The sequence below is a fragment of the Charadrius vociferus genome, unplaced genomic scaffold (genome assembly GCF_000708025.1).
Source record: "Charadrius vociferus isolate BGI_N301 unplaced genomic scaffold, ASM70802v2 scaffold45, whole genome shotgun sequence".
Lineage (NCBI taxonomy): Eukaryota > Metazoa > Chordata > Aves > Charadriiformes > Charadriidae > Charadrius > Charadrius vociferus.
Window position 1 is genome coordinate 1,447,978 of NW_009648712.1, and position 14,655 is coordinate 1,462,632.

The 14,655-nt window shown below is 40.3% G+C and overlaps 1 protein-coding gene across 1 annotated transcript in view; it reads right to left on the reverse strand.

Moving 5' to 3' along the window:
- Positions 1-14,389, reverse strand: part of ROCK1 (Rho-associated, coiled-coil containing protein kinase 1) — a 93,686-nt gene extending 79,297 nt beyond the window's left edge. The window contains exon 1 of the mRNA XM_009886626.1: positions 14,297-14,389. Within this exon, the coding sequence (XP_009884928.1) occupies positions 14,297-14,389 (93 nt within the window). The remainder of the gene's footprint in view (positions 1-14,296) is intronic.
- Between the last annotated feature and the right edge of the window lie 266 nt (positions 14,390-14,655).

Genomic DNA, 14,655 nt, shown 5'->3' on the forward strand with positions numbered 1-14,655 from the left:
GCTCATGTACACTAATACACAGAGAAATGAATATTCTTTACTTAAAAACAGTATCTTGCAGTCATAAGTCTACCTTCAGATAAATTAGTTTCCCTATTTAACTGCGGAAACATCTGTATCTTAACAAAATACAACCCTAACTCAAAATACTTCAGAATCTGAAAGCAATGGCTTATATTAAAATAACACAGTTTAACATTGCCTCTTCAGTGGTATGTTATAAACAGATTCACACCTTTCAACTTAAGTTTTAAAAGTCTTCTCGTGGAGGTTTTTTTGGTCATTGACATTTGCCATGTGTGCTTGAAGCTTAATGTCTGTTTTTCAAATACACCATGGTACTACCAGTGAAATTTCCCTACCTCTTACGAAGAGTACAAACAGTAGCTTGCCTCCACACCATCAAACCCACAAATCAGGGGCGGGGGGAAGTACTTCCTTATTTTAGATGCAGGAAATAGAAATTCAAAACAGACTTACAAAAAGCCTGAAGAAATCAGGAAGCCCTGACTTAAGTCACCATAGGCCAAACAAACAATTCCAATGCCAAAATCATCTTTAATTATAATCTTCCTAATTTATCTGCCTGTTTTCCAAACCTCGTATTTTATTTATATCTTATGGACAGATAAGACTTCCCTCTACAAAAGGAGCATTTTTTGGAGCTCTTGTACCCTACCACCACCCCCGTAAGTGAAATCTGGTTTATGTTCTGCAGTTAGGAATACTCAAAAGTACAAAAGGACAATATCACAGTCTGAGACGGCACCAATGCTCCCTACTTATTGGTATTTCATTTACTAAATAGTGAGAGAAAAGAGGATAGTAGGCACACCAACTTTGATTTCAACTACTCTGTCCTTTCAGGCAAGATTTGATTAGTACTCAAACAAGAGAAAGTATTTAAATGAAATTATTGACTTTCCACAATTTCAGAGTCAAATGGATAAAAAATTATTTTTCAAAACTGTTAAGTATGAAACAACTTATGGTAGGCAAATATCCACTGTACAAGTTTAAGAATTCACCTGAGAGCCTACAAATAGACAGGATTTACGTTACTGACAATTATTTCTTTTGTCATCTTCCCAATTAGTCGCTTTGTATCAGAACTTGAACTTTGTATCAGAACTTGATTACTTCTTTACTTCTGCAGTAGAAGTGAAAGAGAAATTAACTGATCTCAACAGCGAGGTACTTGAAATCTGGACAACAGACATTCCCCCTCTGTATTAACAAATTAAGTGATTCTTGTGTTTTGCAGAGCTGAGGACACAGGTATCTTAACCAAAAGAGCACATGCTTAAGTTGGGCAATGCTGCTTCCACTTTATTCTAGATGAAGAAAGGAGGCTTAACTAATAAACCAGCTCATTTCTATAGCTCTAGGATGGATAAACTGCACTTCATTATATCTGAAAACCGTTTGTTTAACATGATGCAATTCCAAGGCAAGCAAGATCTACAGGAGATTGTCTAATCTTAAGTATGAGCTTTAGCTCAAAGTTGCAAGTTACTTGTCAAAAAAAGGTTGTGCCTTTTTCCATTGTGACGAAAAAGATTGTTGATTCCAACTCCTGAGAAAATAAATATATTTTGTGAAAACATCAGATTACTCCTAGAAAATAATTCTTCAAAATCTCATAGCCATAGTTCTTTTTTTTTCCACTTTTCTAACCAATTACTTCATAAGACTTTTTTTTTTTGTTTCAATTAAATGTAGACTTGACTCATAATTCCTACTGCAGAAGAAAGCTTACCGTTTGATCAACTTGTTTATAAAAATACAGCTTTATTGGGTACTCTTATTTCCTCCCACAAAATGCCATTAATGGAACACCACTGGACGGTAAGCTTGCTGATCTTGAAACACACAAGAAAAAAAAGTGAAAGACATCCTGATTTGGTTCAGTTAGTCAACCTTCCACAAGACAGCCTGGTTTGGAAGAAAATCTTCAGCTGCCTATTCTGGTTGAATCTTCAATTGAAAAATTAAGTTTCTACTCCCAAGCATCAGAATAAACTTCCCAACCTGCAAATACGTGGCTTTAATCAATATTTTCTTTTATTCCTGACCACGTCTATGAGTTTGTCAAATGGCAATGACAAAGGCTATATCACAAAAAGTCCTTTTTTCCTTCCCCTAGAATTCATGGTTCTCAGATCCTTCTTTCCCATGACCTTATCAAGAATCATGATAGAAATTATTCTTTATATGAAGGTGAAGTTGATCTGACTCCCTTCTTTGCCAGGAGCTCAAAGAGGAGGTTGTCATGACCAGAAGAAAAGGTAAGGTCAAGAACAATGCAGCCATCCCAACTCTTCTCTGATGCTAGCCAAAATCAACTGTAAAAAAGGCAGAAAGTTACATAGGAGTCATTTACAGTTGCAATCCCAGAACCAAAGCAGCTCCAGCAGCACCAACATCGTAACACTCCAATTCTTCCTCTAAATGACATTTTTGATTACATCTCAAGTCCAAACTGCTGATGAAAATAGTGTTACGTATACATTGCATTAAGAAGGAGAAAAGCTTTGATGTGAGAGCCTGAAAGCATTTTAGGACAGAAAGGAAAGAATAGGAGAAAACTTCAAAGACTCCTCTGACCTTACACTCATCAAAAAATTAAAGCAAGAGATTTTTAGTCCTTTCTTTACTCCAATCCAATCTGGCAAGTGGAATCAATGAACAGCTCTGAGCGTGCAAGTTACCTGATACCAAGATGTTCTTTGTGTTACAACTCTATTCTTCAGATAAATAACCCAGATTTCTCCTGAATATGTATGGTCTTCCTAACAATAGTGTTCACAGCTTGTTTCAGAACCACAATGTGTCTAGTTCTGAAGATTTCTCCAACCATTTGATTTTACAAGCCAAAAGCATCTCCAAACACCTTGAAGTCATGCTATGTGCAGAAACCGCACGCACAAAACAGTTTGTGGAGTATAAGAAAGGCTGAAAATAGCCACAAGCATTTTAGTAAAAGACAAAAGACAGAAGCTCTTCCACGAAGCATATTAATCTACTCTCTACAGAGAGACCCTAGCACCTTAATGACATCTCCAATTCCAAATTCAGTGTACTAAAAAAAAAAAAAAATCCAAAACCACAACCAAAAAAACAACCCAACAAAACACATAATCACATCACTAGTTCAGCTTTCACTCTGTAGGCCTTAATGGGCATTTTGTTATTTCTGTCACCATCTTTACTCTGATCATGCTGGCAGCAAGAGCCCGTGTTTCAAAAGCCATGATGATTGTTGCCAATACTAGCAGAGCAAAAACTTCAAGTCCTAATAAGTCTACCATTTCGCTGGCACCATGTATTCCTACAAAAGAGGACATATAGCATGTAATAGGAGGTTTGAATGGTCCCAAGACCATGACAAAGTATATCATTGCCAATTAAACGATTGCCACCATACCAATGAACTTAGTAGTAACAGGAGTTTAAGGCAGAGGACAGCAGCTCACCAGAGACATGTTAGAGCAATAAACTGCTAGGTAGATTGGAGTGGCAGAAGAACCTTTCCTCTTTGCAAGGGGAGAGTAAATTCTCTCAGCTTAATACTGACAAGATTCTTTGTGTGCCTACAAATCGAAGCTACTTTCTAAGAAGAGATTAGCATAATAAGATTTCATAACAAAGAAGGGCTCGTAAGGAAATTCTATGATTCCACCTCTAACAGTGAGAGCAGTGCATAATATCAAGACAGAGTTGTAAGGCACCAGTATTGCCTCTATTTTCATCTACAGCTTCATGTCCTGCCTGGTACTATTCTGTGCAGCCTGGCATCTGCAAAAAGGTATGGGGCAAGTATAACCAGCGCAAATTCATTGTCCTACCTTCAGTCTCACCACTCCTCCCTGAAGGATCTTCCCCATCCACTCTACTCTATCATCTCCTGGCTGGAGAGGCTTCCTCCCCTCCTAAGTACCTTAAAATAGAATCAACACCACACTTGTACTCAAAGGTGCTCCGAAGATCTCAATGGTGGAATTAACATGCTGGACTCTGTCATCCATACTCCAGGAAGATGGTATTTGTTGTACTGACACCTTGCACTTCAGCTTCTACCACAGGCAGTCTCTCTGCTCACTTCACCTATTTCTCAGGGACAGGATCCTGCCCCATCAGTATCAAAAAGTCTTCCACATTCCCATGCCAATACATAAGTCCTACCCAGCCTCCCTCACTGCCCATCAGAAGGAGAATGACATACAGACACAGATATAGAAAACACAATGCTACCAAGATTCAGAATCCTTAAAAACTGAAGTGGCACTCTGGGAGTGTAAACTGGACATCAGAGCAATGTTTCACCCAACAGAAAAAATCTACACCTAATCTGTTTCAATTACAGTCACAAATTAAACTTAATGAGCTTACCAATTCCAAGCAACTGTCCCCTCACATACAAACCTTTATGCTTAAAATCTCCAAATCTACAATTACCTCGACGCAGAAAGTTCCTCTGGTCTTCTGTGGCAGACGCCTTTCAGAAAGTTATTTGGGCTACAAAGAGGTTTACTGACCAAGTTAAGAAGACTAAAACACTTGGGGAACTCCGCAAATTAATGCAAAATGAGTACTTTTCTATTTAGTTTTGGTGAATTTTATTCTCCACTGTGAAGCATCAACAAAGTAAATGTACTGCTGAGAAGTAGAAAATTACAGGTTGCCCAGAGAGGCTGGGGAGTTTAGCGTCTTTGAGATACTCAAAATCCATCCTGGGCAACCTGCTCTGGGTGGCCCTCCCAGAGCAAGAGGGTTAGAAAAGATGACCTCCAGAGGTCCCTTCCAGCCTCAATCATTTTGTGAAATAATTTGTACCCAAACAAATACTGCTTTCAATGTGCACTTGGTATTAAATATTAAAAAGGCAGACTTCCAAATCATCCGCCAAGGTAACTAATTTAGAGAGAAGAAAGATTTTTATTTTTTTTAGTTTTCTTTACAAGCTTCTAACAAAAATATGGACATAAAATAAAGAACCTGGTTTTGTCTCAAGATCTCCATTTCCTTGGAGTAGTAAGTGTAGCATCATCTATCAGTCGCCTATATGGGGTGAATGCCCTGACCTTTCACAATTTCCCATTTGAAATAACCGTTGCAGCTACAATACAAGTCCTACTAACTATCTTCTGAAAAACATAACTTCCCCAACCACAAAACAGGGAAAAATTTCCTAGCTGAAATCTCCAGATGTCAGGAGCAGCTTCTGGCCTCTTCTTCTTTGGAAAGCGCATTCCAGATGACATACTTAATTTTGTGTTGTCAGGGCTTTTTTTTGGTCATTACTTATTTGCTAAAAAAGAAGCCCAGCCTCCATAGAAACGGTATTTTCATAGCTATTTTCCCATGTAGTCACTGACTGCTATCTTGTATTAATGCATTTTATATGTAGATATCTAACATCAATAGACTTTATCAGGAAGTATCAGTTTTCCTCTGAATATATTCATACCTTAGATTTTAATACATCTGAATACTATGCAGCTTTAAGAGGAAAAAAAGATAAAGATGTAATTACTCAATATTTGCATAACTATTAGAATTTGAGGATTTGTTAGCTATATTTTAAGTGATTATTATGACTCATGAAGATCTGTAGGATAAAACAAGTTCCAACACAATTCTACTTGTGTTTCCAGATCAATTATAAGTTCTGTAGCCCAAATCACATAAGCTAGAAACACATTTAGATAGTTCCAACCTACAGTCCAAAATAAAGCCTTAGTTTGTGTAGTGTTTTCTACAGGTTTCCAAGCATGAGGTCTTTACATCATCTCAGACCACACAACTGAAAAAATAAAAAAATAAAAATAAAAAAAAAAACAAGAAAACTTCCACATATTTCTCAACTTTATAAAAGAAACAGAAAAATGAATGCACAGAAGAACTTTAAGAGGGAAAGCTGAAACAAAGAAATTAGCAGTTGGATTTAAATTAGGACCTGTTAATAAAGAGAACTTACATACTGTCCCCATGACAGTTAGTATTGCATAAATATTGACAGGGAGTGGCAATCTTTCAGTTAGTTAAAGCCAACCCTTTATAAGATTTTGAGTATCAGAATAGACTTTGACCTGTGCTCCAGTTAGAAGCTGGTACTGATCCTGTGCCCATTCTCCCCTTTAAACGTGGGTAGCTAACCAGACCAAGCAACTGCTGCTTGACTAGACAGGCGCTAGACTGCTGTAACTAAAGATGCACCACAGCATGTTATACTCTGCTGATGTTGCTTTGGATATCCATCAATACTGAAAAGCCCAAGAAGAAACCTGACTTGAGATTACAGTAAAGGAGATCCAATTGTCTAAGCAGAGCAAAACACTATGGACCACAAGAGCTCCAAAACCCTCCTCTTCACAAAGATTAAGTTTCAGCTCTTGTTCGACCACCGTTAATTCAGGTGTTTATTTTGGCAAACTACTGAGAAAGCTAAAAGATGGTATTATTTGCATTTGTTTTAAATGACCTATAACTGGGTGTTGTCTGCACAGTGCTTACAGTTTTACCAATACTGTCTAGTCACTTCTGGCTTTATTGCTGCTTGAATGACTGGAAAAAATAAGACAAAGACAGAATAGTTTTCAACCGTTCTCTAATTTTCTTCTCAAAGAAGGAAGTTCAGTTTTTCGGTATCTCCATTTGGAACTGCAATTTCTCGATGACAAAGGAGTTTCAATAAATAGCATCCAGCAACATCCACAAAAAAAAAATAGATGTTTTTAATTACATGTTTTGGGACCTCTCAAATTCAAGATAAACATCCTGTATCAAGAAAAACATCTCAGTATTCCCTGGTAAAAGACCTAAAAAAGCTTTTTATTTTTCTGTAGTAGTAAAGTATGTCCTAGGGAATTCTGCTAACAGCAACTGTGAGGCTACCAGTATCATCTGCTCACAGTGCTTCTAAATATTTATTAAGTTCTCATGAGTGGCTCCTGAAGCTATCATTGTCCTCAAAGATTTATAGACCAACAGGTTGATTTTCAATTTGTCTAACAAACAAATTCCAGGTGTTTCCCTCTTCCTTCCCACCACCCCCAAAAAACCAAAACACTCCACAGTTGCCAGGGAAAAGGACATTGTTTACAAATATTTTTACTTGATAAGAGCATTTATAATCTACTACAGGGTTTGGGGTTCTTTTTTTATTCCTCTTGTTGAAATGTGTCTTAATATTAACTTTCTATTGTCATTCTTGATTAAAACTTTTTACAGGGAAAAAAATAATTATATTCCTACAGCATCTAGTTTTATGAGCAGAATTGTCTAAGTTAACTGTTATTCCTGTATAAAGCCTATTGCCAATCAAATGCTAACTTTTTGACAGCCCTATCATCTCTACTGTTAACCCTCTAGAGGCTCACATAATATTAGAAGTCTTCTAAGAGGTGCATCTGAAATGAGAATCCACCAAGTTACTGCATTTCCAACATATCAAGTTACCTATTTCATCATTAATTTCACAATTCTTAGGGATGAACAGGCAATATTAACCCTCAAATATAATCAGTTTTGCATATAAAGCTTGGATATGGTAACTTGAAGAGACAGAATTATATTTCTAAGTCAGCCAGAAGTCTTATTTTAGACAGAATCACAGAATCATTTGGGCTGGAAGAGACCTTTGAAGGTCATCTAGTTCAAACTCCCATGACCATAGGCAAGGACATCTTTCACTAGATCAGGTTGCTCAAAGCCCCATCCAACCTCACCTTGAACACTTCCAGGGATGGAGCACTCACAGCCTCTCTGGGCAACATCTTCCAGTGTCTTACCACACTCATAGTAAAAAAAAAAAAAAAAAACTTCTTTCTTATGTCCAATCTAAATCTACAGTTTACTACTCTTTCAGTTTAAAACCATTGACCCTTGTCTTGTCAATACAGGCTCTGGTAAAAAGTCTCTCCATCACAGGAGAGAGATACTCATGTATTCTCTCAGAATATCTCCAAGTCCTTCTCCACAGAGCTGCTCTCAATCCATTCAACACCCAGTTTGCATTGATACTTGCAATTGCCCCAACTCAAGCGCAGGACCATGCCCTTGGATTTAAAGAATGGTAGAAATGTGTCCAACGAGATTTAGTCAATCATGACATTTCCCCTTATTTTGAGCTACCTCCAGACAACTTACAGCATTCTGAAGCCGACACTCTGCAAATGTTCAAACTCTGCCTTTTCTATGCATAAGCTTCATGAGCAAACAAGCAAGCTTCTCAGATACCAAGTTTCTCTAGTATTTTATCACTCCGATTCTACGAGCATAGTTTGCATGGTTTCAGTGAAGGTGATTTTCGACAGTTATTCTAAGAACTTCTGAAGTAAAGTACTTTGAGTTAGATTCTTTACTTTTTTTTTTTTATTTACTAAATCCCTGACCATAAGGTCTTCAGAAGTGCTCTCTAAGACTTGGGGGGTGGGGGGGGAGGTCTAGAGACAATAGAGATTTAGAACTCCAAAGCCCAAAGAGGATGAGATCTTCTCACCTTTTCCTGTAAAAGACAGATGATCATGAATTCACCTATCTGAATATGAAATAGACAATAGACCTAGGAAAAACAGGTGAATCAAGCTCTACACTTCTGTAATTTTGGTGCAGCAAAAACGGAAACCTCTTGAGACTAGATAAACCAAGTTTGTCATATGCAGTGTTTACTGTTGTCAGTTAATTTGAAGCCAAACTGCTGAACAAGTGAAACATTTGACATCTTTGAAGATCAAGACCATCAAAAGTCTGAAGTTTTAAAAATCAACTACTTAAGTAATTGACCACTTGAATAACTGAGTTACTCGAGTGTCTACATAAAACATGAAAAGACTCTTTGTGAGTTATCATTAGAACAGAGAGCACCAAAAAGCAATTTCATTAAAATACTAGTTATTTTTAAATAACAAGCATAAGCAGCTTCAGGTCAAGATGTCCCTCATCCATTCATGTGTTACACCCCTCCCTCCCCGCACTCCAAAAACTGGAAGCCCATAAACCCCAGGGATTTAGTAAGAAACACAGAGAAGTAAGAAATCTGTTTTTATTCCAAAACTGTTGTAGAAGTATGCTCATTGAATACTACTTTCCACTGCTCAATATCATTAATGAGACACTAAGCTCAAGTTAATAGCTAGTTACTTACATTGCCTTTGGCTCTACTTATCGCACCTATGGTATTCACCCATATCTGATCACTGCACACCCTAGAGTGTGAGTACCCATCTAATGCAGCCTTCCCAGTCTTATTAGATCTTTTTAGGACTGTAGGACTCCTAGTACCTGACATATTGAAAAAAAAGCACTACACTATGCTGTGGCACATGCTTTATGCATAACTTAGGCTTTGGCTTTCTCACGGTTCACCAAAAAACACAGCCTATCTATGATTTCTCAGCCTAGTACTAAATCAAGCACACAAAAGCCCCACAGAAACCAACAAGTTTAGTCACAGACAGTTGCAACTCAGTCTGTTTTCTTACTCTGTTTTTATTACAGTTGCATAAGAGAAAACAGGAAAAATCAACACCTCTCTTGCATCTCAGCTGTATGAATTTCCTTCCTGCAGCATGTAAATTGAAGTTATATAGTCCTCTACGTGTCTTTTCCACCTGCTCTGTTGTCAGCACTCTTCTCCCACACCTTCCTGAAATGGTAACACGCCTTCCTTTGTACCAGCCCCCCCATCTTCTTTTCTTACTATTCTCATACTACTTCACATATAAATTTAGAATCTTTCTAGCATACAGAACCTAGCTTATGATGTTTACAAAACCAAAAATGATTACAAAACTGATTTAAAGGTTATTCCATGCCTGCCTTTTAGTCTACAGGGGCTAAAAACTGATGGGGAAGAACAGTAAGAACAGAAGCAAAATGAAGCAAAGCTAAAGAGGATAAAACCATCCTAAGAGAAGCCAAGGACATTGCTGCGACTTTTCTTCACACAGCCAAAAAAATGTGTTTCTTAAATCTAAAGGAACTCAAGTATTTTAAGCCTACATGTATAGAGTATCAGATGCTGAATTTAAAGTGTCTGTGCATCAGTTACTCATATCACCATTCAGACACACACAGTTAGCTAACACCTTTGCTCAGGAAAAGTGAAAGCAATTATTTATAACATCAATTCATAACTTTAATCAAAGGAAAAAAGTTTTTAGATTTATTAGGTTTTATAAAACCCTCACCAAGTTTGCCGATGATACCAAGCTGTTTGGTGACGCAGACACGCTGGAGGGGAGGGGTGCCATCCAGAGGGACCTGGACAGGCTGGAGAGGTGGGCCCAAGCCAACCTCATGAAGTTCAACAAGGCCAAGTGCAAGGTCTTACATCATGGTCAGGGCAATCCCAAGCACAAATACAGGCTTGGTGGGGAATGGCTGGAGAGCAGCCCTGAGGAGAAGGACCTGGGCATGCTGAGTGACCGGAAGCTCAGCGTGAGCCCGCAATGTGCAACTGCAGCCCAGAAGGCCAACTGTATCCTGGGCTGCATCAGAAGAAGTATGGCCAGCAGGTCCAGGGAGGTGATTCTGCCCCTCTCCTCCACTCTCGTGAGACCCCACCTGGAGTACTGCATCCAGCTCTGGAGTCCCCACCATAAGAAAGACATGGACCTGCTGGAGCGTGTCCAGAGGAGAGCCACGAGGATGACCCGGGGGCTGGAGCACCTCTCTTATGAGGAGAGGCTGAGAGAGTTGGGGCTGTTCAGCCTGGAGAAGAGAAGGCTCCAGAGAGATCTTATTGTGGCCTTCCAGTACCTAAAGGGGGCCTACAGAAGAGCTGGGGAAGGACTTTTTACTAGGTCACGTAGTGACAGGACGAGGGGGAATGTCTATAAACTGGAGAGGGCAGGTTTAGATTAAACATTAGGGAGAAGTTTTTCACTTTAAGGGAGTGGGAGGTGTCCCTGCCCATGGCAGGGGGGGTGGAACTCAATGATCTCCAAGGTCCTTTCCAACCTATACCATTCTATGATTCTATGATTTTCTTTTTAAGTATACCAGGCCTAGAGCCTGACAAGTCTCTCTCTTTAACTGGGGGCTGTGGGGAGGGGAATACAGTGTTCATCTTAGAAAGTATTTTAAGTGCAGATTGATTACACCTACACCTAAGCATTTCCTCCTTAGAAACACATCCACACAGACTTTAATGGATTTGATATAAAAATAGTACCTTGGACCAAGAATGATGCTTGTAGTGTGAATCATCACACTAAGAACTGGTGTAAAATATTTAAATTCTTTAGAAAGTGTTAGGATACTTTAATTCTATAGAAAAGAGCCCAAGAACCAACTCAGGATGAGAGATAAGAAACAAAGTAAAAGTCCAGCCAGCAGAGAGACTGACATAGTGACCAAACACATACAAAGTTAACCTACCAGGTGATTTCTTCAGAAGCAGCACTTTCTTTTTTAATTGGTAGTAGTTTACAAGAATAGTACCTGTAACTAGGACTGACTAAAAAAAGAAAAAGACAACAGAATTCTGATAACTATACCATAAGAAGCCGCTTTTAAAATAATATGCAAAGGCATGCCCAAAAATCTCAGCAGATTTCTTAAAAAATTGTCACTTTAAAGAACATTCTTAAGATCTGGATGCAAATGCATGTTCTAAAACTTTACGACAGGAAGCATCCCAACAAGGTCATTCCCAAACTGACTACGGCTTAGCTCCAAATCACAATTAAGATAACTGAAAAAAGGCAAATCCTTAAACTGATTAAAAGGTGAAGGAATACAGTCAAAGATACTATCAATTGCATGTTTGATACCTGTAACGTCCTTACTACCACTGTAGGAAGGTCCCCATAGTATGGACAGCATTAAAGCACACACTAGCAAACTGAGTTATGGTTAACATAAAACTCTGGACTCTTAACTGGATCTGTACTCCGAACATCTATCAATAGAAGCTGGGTGTGAAAATGTCTGATTTGACAGTAGTCATGAGTTATCAAAATTGACCCAGTATATCCTAAGCATCAGAGCTCTTCTCATTAGCTGTGGTTTTAAGATGACAGATACGTAAACTGGATCAAAAGAAGCAAGTTAACTGGAAGATGCAATGCTATTTTCTCTTGTGCCAGCAACATCCACAAGGTTCTGTCAACACTTCAGAAGCTCACAAATCAGTAATAAGCTAAACGGAGTACACAAACTTGTAGAGATTCTTTCATTAGATTCTTTTCACTTCTCTGCCACAGAATCGTCAGAGTTGGAAGGGACCTCTGAAGATGATCTAGTCCAACCCCTCTGCTACAGCAGGTTGCACAGGATGGTGTCCAGGCCGGTTTTGCATGTTTCCAAAGTCGGAGACTCCACAGTCTCTCTGGGCAGCCTGTTCCAGTGCTCTGCCACCCTCAAAGTAAAGAAGTCCCTCCTCATGTTTAGATGGAACTTCCCATCTTCAAGTTTGTGCCCGTTACCTCTTGTCCTGTCACTGGGCACCACTGAAAAGACTGTTCCCATCCCCCTGGCATCCTCCCTTTAAGTATTCATAAGTATGGGTAAGATCCCCCATCAGTTTTTTCTCCAGACTGAAAAGACCCAAGTCCCTCAGCCTTCCCTCATAAGAAATACACTCCAGTCCCCTCATCATCTTTGTAGCCCTTTACTGGACACTCTCCAGCAGCTCCCTGTCCTTCTTGAACTGGGGAGCCCAGAACTGGACACAACACTCCAGACGTGGCCTCGCCAGGGCAGAGTAGAGGGGGAGGATGACCTCCCTCGACCTGCTGGCCACACTCTTCTTGATGCACCCCAGGATACCATTGGCCTTCTTGGCCACCAGGGCACATTGCTGGCTTATGGTCATCCTGTTGTCCACCGGGACTCCCAGGTCCCTTTCCACAGAGCTTCTCTGCAGGTCAGCCCCTAACCTGTACCGATGCATGAGGTTATTCCTCCCCAGATGCAGTACTCTACACTTGCCCTTGTTGAACTGTGTCAGGTTCCTCTCCACCCAATTCCTCAACCTGTCCGGGTCACGCTGTATGGCAGCACAGCCTTCCGGCGTGTCAGCCATCCCCCCAGTTTTGTGTCATCAGCAAACTTACTCTAACCCAGGTCATTTATGAATATATTGACCAGGACTGGACCCACTAGTGACCCCTGAGGAACATTCCTTGTTACAGACCTCCAACTAGACTCTGCACCACCTTATGCTGAAGCAAGCTCTCTGCTAAGAGCCATGCAGCAGAAGATGAAGAATGACTATCTCCACCCCGATGCCTCCCTTCCCCCTGCAAAACCAAATGTCAGAGTTCGTACTAGGAACAAATTCAATTTACTTGTTCTCCTCTCTGACAACAGAAAGCCGGGGGAGGGGGGACACGACAACGGACACAACACAACACACCGTAAAACGTTTATCCCTTGCTACAAAGAAAAGGAATTCTCTACCTCGGCGTAGAAGCACAAATTACAATTTCCTCCTATTTAAGAGCATCTCTAGCCATATCAAAGTACCCACTTACATCCCAAATTGGCTGGATTTGGTATATGCTTTGTTGAGGTGCTTTCTATAACCAAAACTGAAATATCACCCACTTTTGTCAAGCAACTATCAAATAGTGTTGGTTTTGTGTCAGGAAGTGTTATGGTTTGCTTTCTTATGATGCAATTACAACACTGACAGCACTGGTTCACACCACTGAACCATCAGGTATGATCAAGTAGGGAAACAATAAGCAAGCAACCCTCTATCCCAGGCCTAGCACACTAATTACTTTCAAATGCATTTAAACCCCTGCCGTGACTACTTCCCCACCTCTAAGGGCATATTAATCTCAGAGCTGTGTTTTACACGTCATTAGTTCACATCTGAAGATGTCTATGCTAAACAGGCAGAAATCGGTGGTGCAGTGCTTAACCACAACATATGAGGACCTCACTCTCAAACAAACAAAAAACCCCACGCTGTTGAAGAGAGAATTGGTATATCAGAGCTATTTACAGTCTCCTGCTCACATACAGGATCGGCACTCACGAATAACGCCTTTGTACAAAGCGCCCGCCGCCCCTTATGACAGCCGGTGAAGAAAAGAAAGGTGCACGAAGCGAGAAAGATGACAAGTCTGAGGCAGGACTGGGCGGGTGCCTCCTTGGCATGAAAGCCGCTCTCCCTGCACAAGAGACATTCACGCACCCTCGGCTCAACGCTGAGTAAACAAAACACCAGTGCGGAGCTGAGCAGGGTGGTGACTCAGCCGGGAGTGCGAGATTCGGTCCCACAGGGTAAGAAATTCGGGGAGACGGGACCGGCGGCCCATCGGCGCTCCCTACTCACCAGCAAACAGTCCACGTTCACTTCGGATTTGGGATCCTTTAAAGTCACGTCGATTTTTTCAAACCGAGACTCAAAACTTTCTCCCGTCGACATGTTTCCGGAGATAAAAAGTTTCCCTTATTCCAGAGCAAAGTAAGGTTAAAAATAATGAAAAATAATAATAAAAAATAAAACAGGAACGAGCGAGTACAAAAGAGAAACCACACAGCCTACACAGACCAGGCTGAGGAGCGCTTCCTGCAAAATCCTTTCAATCACAGAAGCCTCTGAGGCAAGTCCCCACGCTGCCCCGCCGAGGGGAGAGTAAAACCGAAGGAGAGTCCGCGGGGCGGCGGGGGGACGCACACGGGGGGGAGGGG